The sequence below is a fragment of the Phragmites australis genome, chromosome 20 (genome assembly GCF_958298935.1).
Source record: "Phragmites australis chromosome 20, lpPhrAust1.1, whole genome shotgun sequence".
Classification (NCBI taxonomy): domain Eukaryota; kingdom Viridiplantae; phylum Streptophyta; class Magnoliopsida; order Poales; family Poaceae; genus Phragmites; species Phragmites australis.
Window position 1 is genome coordinate 9,428,001 of NC_084940.1, and position 6,813 is coordinate 9,434,813.

Below are 6,813 nucleotides of genomic sequence, written 5' to 3' on the forward strand. Positions count from 1 at the left end.
CATACATTTCTTATGAAACTATCATTTGTTCTTTCCTATAAGATTTTGAAGTGCCAGAGCAATTCAATAGTACGTTTTTTCTATTCACGTGTTTTAGCGATTCTGGGTACAAAGAGATCCTTTAAAAGAATTAACATGAATCCGAGTCACGTAATATGGGGCACATATTCCTTTTTCGGACGAATATGGGGCACACATTCTTGAGCACAACGAGCGGAACACCAAGGTTAGGGAAGAAGGATAATCTGTGTGTTTACGCATTGACTCAGATCGCCGACTTTATAGGGACCTAAAACAAGCATGAGTGAATTCCATAGCATTCTTTTCCAAATCCACACGGATGCATCATAAAAAGAAGCGAATACCATATCGCACACGCATTTGATGAGGCCGTTATCATGAGAAAGAATCTGAACTATATATAAGACAAGCAAATCATAATAAAATGCCCGTAATGGAAGGTGCCAATGCTATCACCCGGTAAGAAAAGGCAACCAATGATGCCATACTAAAATATCCAACCCTTATGTTAGTAATACCCCGTTATCATCGGAAGTTTTAAGCGGTAGAAAATTCAGTTCCTTCCATATAGTTTATCAAGCATATTGGCACCTGAGGTGGACTCAATTGAGATCAACATGTTCAATGGCCACGGAATATAAGTACAAGTCAAGTCGACTACAATATATGCCTTTTGCTTTTAGGCACAGAAGCACCGTCGCCGAGTCCATTTCTCCTGCCGTGCAAAGCTACCAAAATATCGTCCAAGGAAAGAATATTAGAACCAGCCGGGGGTATGAAAGGGGAGCAAAAAAGTTCCACCAGGATTTATTTAGGTTAAGATTGGTATCGGAAGATAGATGAAAAAATAAATAAATTATTAGGACTGTTTATTTATATTAAGATTCGTGCCGGAGGATAGATGAAAAAAAGAGTATATAAGAGAATTAACGGGTGGATAAATATCAGATGAGGGAGATAAAGCCTGTTCATGAGCAATCCGATCTGAGAAACCTAACCCAACTTGATCCGATCTGACCAATGCACGAGTCGAGCTCAGACTTCAAAAATATAGACCCACAGTTTCATCTGGACCGAGCCGGACGTAAAAACAGGCTTAAAACTCGAAAACCCCGACCCGACCCAAAAACCCAAAACCAACCTGAAAAAATTTAATGTCAGACCGAGTTCAAACTTAGCAACACAGCATGACCGAGTTCAAGCTTGGGCCAGACTCGGGCCTATGGATATTATGTCAAACTTTTTGAAGTCTGACCCGAAATCCGATCCAACTTGATTTTTAAACAGACCTAGGATAAACACACGAAATAACCTATATGTCCCACGCGGGAGGAGTAGGATGGCACCTGGTCAGATCAGAGATGTTATTTTGCCGAGTCAGCCTCCACATTAACCTAACACCCGCGCGACACCTGGTCGCACGCGAAGCGGACGCCCCACCCGCCGCGATCTCCCCTTTCCGGTGCCGCGCGCGCAGCCGCGGGGGCAACCTGAACCCTCCCGGCTGGCGCCAGGGGTTCTCGTGTCTCCGCCTCCGCCTTCGTGAGCCGGGAGTGGTTCGGCGGGGGCGCGCATCTCGTTTGCGGAGTGGTTCGGCGGCGGCGCACGTCTCGTGGTCATGTCAAGTGTAGGTGCGACCCTGTAGCGGGACGCGGTCTTTCTTTTGAACCGCAAGCCACGTCACGGCCACGCCTCTGCCCCGCTCGCCGTCGCAGCTGCCCCATCCGAGCCAGTCGCCCTCCACGATCTTTCGTCCTCCTCCGCCCGTCTCCACAGCTGGGTACGATTGGTGGCACGTTGCTTTCTTCGCCTCTTGCGCAGCTGCCGCGACCATGGTGTAGAAAGCGGAGGAGGTGTAGGATCGGTAGCCCTGCCTCTACGTACCTGGCTGTCTGCCATGGTGTGTTTGGCTCCGAAGGTGGATTAGCCAGCGGGCGGGTGTCTGGTCGCGTGTCCACCCATGGACGCCGGAGGTGGTGCGGGTGTGAGCGCCGCAACAGTCAGCGCCTCGCATGGACTCGTCCGCTCCTTGGTGGGCTACTCCTTCTCGCCCCTCTTCTTCTGGCTCCTCACCGTCGCGCTCGTCGCCGCGATCCACATCGCCTCCGTGCTCATCTCCTCCAGGTAAAAATACGAAACTTCCATGAATTCTGATCGATCGTGTTGATTGGCATCTTCTTTGATACGACCGACTGATGGAGTGATGGGTCTTTTTTCCTTGGTGTTTGTTGGTCTTGGCAGGAGCGATGAGGAGAGGGGGGCTAAGAAGAAGGCGCGGCGCGGCGGAATCGCCGCCGGCGAGGAGAGGGAGGAGGCGGACAGGGGCGATGACCGGATTCTGGAGATGATGCGCAGTTTCAGCTTCGTGCAGGCGACCGAGGAGGATTTCCTCGAGGGTATGGCTCCGTTCAATCGCGTCGACGCCGGCACGCCGGCTGAGCCGGCTGCGCCTTCGCCCGCGTCGAGCCTCAGCTTCAAGTTTCGGCATCAGATACCCGAAATTTCGGAAATTCAGCGAGAGACGGCGGTGGTTTCGAGAGAAATACCAGCGAAATACGAGGAAGAACAAGAGCAAGAGGAACAGAAGGAACCATCACTTCCCATGGGTTCGGCGGCGAAGCACGAACATGAGGAAGCAGAGGAAACAGAGCTGATACCGGAAGAACAGGTAGAAGAGCAGAGGAGAGATGTTGTGGAGGCAGCACCATCGAAGGTCGTCGCGACCACGCGCAACTACCGGTTCTTGACGGAGGGCGACTTCCGGGGGTTCGTCAAGGAGCCGGAGGCCATGACGGTGCGCGTCCAGGAGTCCTTCGTGCCGCTGCCGCCGGCGCAGCCCGAGGAGCGAAGAGTGGTCAACATCGCCCCCCGCAGCTGCGGCTTCCTGACGGAGAAAGGCTTCCGGCTGGCGAACGATCCCGACGTGTGCGAGAGCGTGGCGTCGTCCGGGAAGAGGACGCCGTCGCAGAGCCGGAAGCCGGCGAGCTCCCCGTCCGTCGCGTCCAAAGGCAGCAGCGTCGGCGGGCGGATGAGCTTCGCGTCGGAGTTCTCTGGCTTCGGCGAGTCCGACTCCGAGTCTAGCGCCAGCGACGGGTACTCGGTGAAGGAGCTCGTAGTCGACTCCGACAGCGACTGGTTCCTCTCGGAGAAGGACTTCCCGGCGACCGCGCACAACGCAGGCCGCCTCAAGAGTTACAAGGTCAATGTGCTCAAGGCCATAGAAGCCCTGGATGATGAGGTGGCCAAACTGGAGCAGTCTTTTCAGGACTCAGCGACCACGGTGTCGCCGGGCTCGGTCGGCCAGGGCTCGCCGGACAGCATCCCAGATGGCTCTGTCAAGTACCCTGAGGACACGTGGTCTCGCAGCCCTTCGCCGGACGTCGAGTACAAAGAGGACGAGTTGAAGGTAACAAGAGAAGCTGAAGAGGCCGAGGAGAAGAGCACAGCGGAAGATGAGGGGAGCGTTGACATGAGCGACGACGATCACTCGTCGGGCGGCAAGAAGGTAGCACTGGCGCCGGTGAATGATGCTGCTCCTGTTGCTGACAACAGTATGGATCATTCAGAGAAGGAAACCATCACTGTAAACGATGACTCGGGTGAAGTAGTTTCTGATGATAAGAGAAGTCCAGAGGCAGCCTCTGAGAGAGGATTAGCTGTTTCCTCAAATCAAGTTGCTGGTCCTGATGCTAGGAGAAGCCCAGAACCATCAGAGAAGGAATTTGTCGGTACGGTTGATCATTCACTTCAGCACAGTCCCAACGACGGGAGAGAAACTGCCAGTGAAAGCGATCAGTCATATGAAATAGTTTTTGATGACAAGAGAAGGCCAGAGCCTCCGGAGATAGGATTTGTCGGTACGATTGGTCACTCGCATGAACTTATTTCTGATGTTTGGAAAGAGATCGTTAGTAGAAATGATCAACCATCCGCAGTGGTTTATGCTGATAAGGGAGGCCTGGTTCCATCAGAGGAAGAATTTGTGGCCACAAATTATCATTCAAACGAACTTATTTCTTATGAGAAGAAAGTGACTTTCAGTACTACAAATGATCAGTCACATGCAGTAGTTTCTGATGATAAGAGCATTCCAGAGACTCCAGAGCAAGAATTCACTGCAACTGACCATCCATTTGGACTAGTTTCTGACGCCAAGAACATTTCAGAGACCAAAGAAGATGAAGAACAAGCCACCACACATAATCGTTTAGACAATGCTGATTACATTTCGGTCACCGGGAAGGTGAAGGTGTATGATGATGAGGGGGAGGATCCAGAAGTCAAGTGGAAAGATTTGACAGAGGAGGAGGAGGACGAGTTGGAGTCGCTGTGGGAGCACCAGGACCTGATAGAGCAGCTGAAGCTTGAGCTGAAGAAGGTGCGGTCGATCGGGCTGCCGACGATCCTGGAGGAGTCCGAGACACCAAAGGCGCCAATGGAGGACCTCAAGCCGTGGAGGATCGACGCCAAGTTCCTTCGTGAAGACCCAATGGACGAGCTAAACAAGTTCTACAAGAGTTACAGGGAGAGGATGAGGAAGTTTGACATATTGTGCTACCAGAAGATGTATGCAATAGGTATGCTTAATTTGTCATTTGATAGTTTATTAATTTATTTACCTTGACTTATCTCTGATGCCGGTGCTTTTCGTACTTCATTTAGTTGGGTGAAATTGCAAAGCTATTTTTATTGATTTACCTGTTTAACTCAGAGGTAAGAATCAAGAGTTGCACTTTAACAAAAGAAAAATTGCATTTCTTTAGGATAGCTAAAGGAGTACTGAAAGTCTGAAATGCTAGTCAAGATTCACACTGCTGCAACTTTTTGTAACAATTAAGTGCCGAATCTACATTTTTTAAAGTTAGTTCAGGACTGGTGAAGCTTCATCTTGCTTTACCTAGCAATTATTTTCTTCAACTAAACATGCTCCAAGAAATGGCAGCTTCTTAAGGCACTGATATGGCGCTGTATTGATTTTGGATGCAGATTTCCTACAGCTTAGAGGGCCTCAGCAGTCCACCAACTCTCTGAAATCCTTGTCGCCGACGGTGACATCCATCCTGTCACACAATTTCCGGTCGTCGCGTCGGAGATCTCCCGAGGACCCGTCGGAGCGGTTTCTTAAGGAGCTCCGGTACGACCTGGAGACGGTGTACGTCGGCCAGATGTGCCTGTCATGGGAGTTCCTCCGGTGGCAGTATGAGCAGGCCCGTGATCTGCCGGAGTCCGACCCTTACCACAGCCATCAGTACAACCAGGTGGCCGGAGAGTTCCAGCAGTTTCAGGTTGTGGTGCAGAGGTTCGTCGAGGATGAATCATTCAAGGGCCCAAGGTTGCCAAACTACATCAACAACCGATGCGTCCTTCGCAATCTCTTGCAAGTACCCGTGATAAAAGGTTCGCATCAGTTCAGACTTCAGAGCTGAAAATTTTGCCAGTCCATTTTACATCTGAATTTATCAATGAAAACACTGTCTCAATGTGTTTTGTGTTGCAGAGGACAGCTTGAAGGACAGGATGGAGGATCAGCGCAAGGGGAACTATGTCATAACCAGCGAGGAGCTGGAGGACATCATGGAGGAGGCGATGCACATTCTGTGGGAGTTCATCAAGGCCGACAAGGTCGAGACGACATCGGTGCTCAAGGGCTTGTCAGGAACTCACGTTGAGCTTCAGGACCCTTTAGACCATGATCTAATGGCGCATATCCATGCCGCGCTACAGAAGGTAAGTTTGCAACACATTGCTGGTAAAAGAGATGATTTGCTGCAGTGCCACTGGTAAAGTACTAGTTGCATGACGCTGTGAAGTCTGAAACGTGTGCAGAAAGAGAAGAGGCTCAAGGACCTCCTCCGGACCGGGAACTGCATTGTAAAGAAGTTCAAGAAGCCCAAGGAGGACAGATCGAACCAGAACCTCTTCTTCTCGCAGGTCGATATGCGACTCGTGGCACGGGTGCTGCGGATGCCGAGGATCACCAGCGATCAGCTGCAGTGGTGCAAGGCAAAGCTTGACAAGATCATACTAGTAGATAGGAAGATCCACAGGGAGGCTTCATTTTTGTTGTTTCCCTGCTGAGAGAGTACATATATGATTTTAATTTTGTTCTTTTTTCCTCCATAAAACATCTACACCAATCACCATGTAATCCACGGGTTGTAGTTTTTTTTAAAAATCTTTTAGCAGTTCAGTTCTTTACACAGGTCGGTAATTATAATTGTAACTTGATAAACAGGTCACGAGTCATAGAGTCCATGACTCAATACATTACCTAGAAGTTACACAGTAATAATCGCCTCAAGGGCCGTTATGGAACGCGGGAAATTTTTTCCAGATTTCTTGCAGGAATTGCATTGTTTCCTATGAAATTCCCGTGAAAACCTTGCATTCCAAACAGACCCTAACTGAAATTGGCCATCATAATGTACATATTGCCTCTTCTGAATGAACTGCTCTCCACTTCTCCATATATTTGCTGATTCTGCAGTACAAAGAAAATAACCAGCAAGGACTGCACTCTAACAAACAACAGCGAGTCGCACATTCAGTTTTCACAGGGTTGCACTACTGGTCCATCCCGATTGCAGTGCAAGGCTGCACCGCGATTTAACTGCACTGTCATTCCTGACCTCTGCACGAGCAGTTCTCGTGCCCTTTGTTCGCCACATGAGGCATGTAATGGCCGGGCACCTCGCTGGCTGATCCTAACAACCCAAGTACTAAGTGCAAACACTGCACACTGGACCCAGAAACAAACATCTCATAACTGAAAGCTGATGGAAATGAGATGCA

At 50.1% G+C, this 6,813-nt stretch overlaps 1 protein-coding gene across 1 annotated transcript; it reads left to right on the top strand.

Moving 5' to 3' along the window:
• The first annotated feature begins 1,436 nt into the window (after positions 1-1,436).
• On the top strand, positions 1,437-6,354 carry LOC133902499 (uncharacterized). Its single transcript, XM_062344109.1, has 5 exons — positions 1,437-2,145; positions 2,263-4,598; positions 5,008-5,418; positions 5,519-5,748; positions 5,848-6,354. Exons 1-5 carry the CDS (start codon positions 1,982-1,984, stop codon positions 6,097-6,099), a joined length of 3,393 nt encoding a protein of 1,130 aa, XP_062200093.1. The 5' UTR covers positions 1,437-1,981; the 3' UTR covers positions 6,100-6,354.
• Positions 6,355-6,813: the final 459 nt, after the last annotated feature.

Coding starts and splice junctions, on each gene's coding strand:
- LOC133902499 (XM_062344109.1), top strand. CDS start 1,982: ATGGACGCCGGAGGTGGTGCGGGTGTGAGCGCCGCAACAGTCAGCGCC. Junction 4,599..5,007: donor CCAGAAGATGTATGCAATAG/GTATGCTTAATT, acceptor TTTTGGATGCAG/ATTTCCTACAGCTTAGAGGG. Junction 5,419..5,518: donor GCAAGTACCCGTGATAAAAG/GTTCGCATCAGT, acceptor TTTGTGTTGCAG/AGGACAGCTTGAAGGACAGG.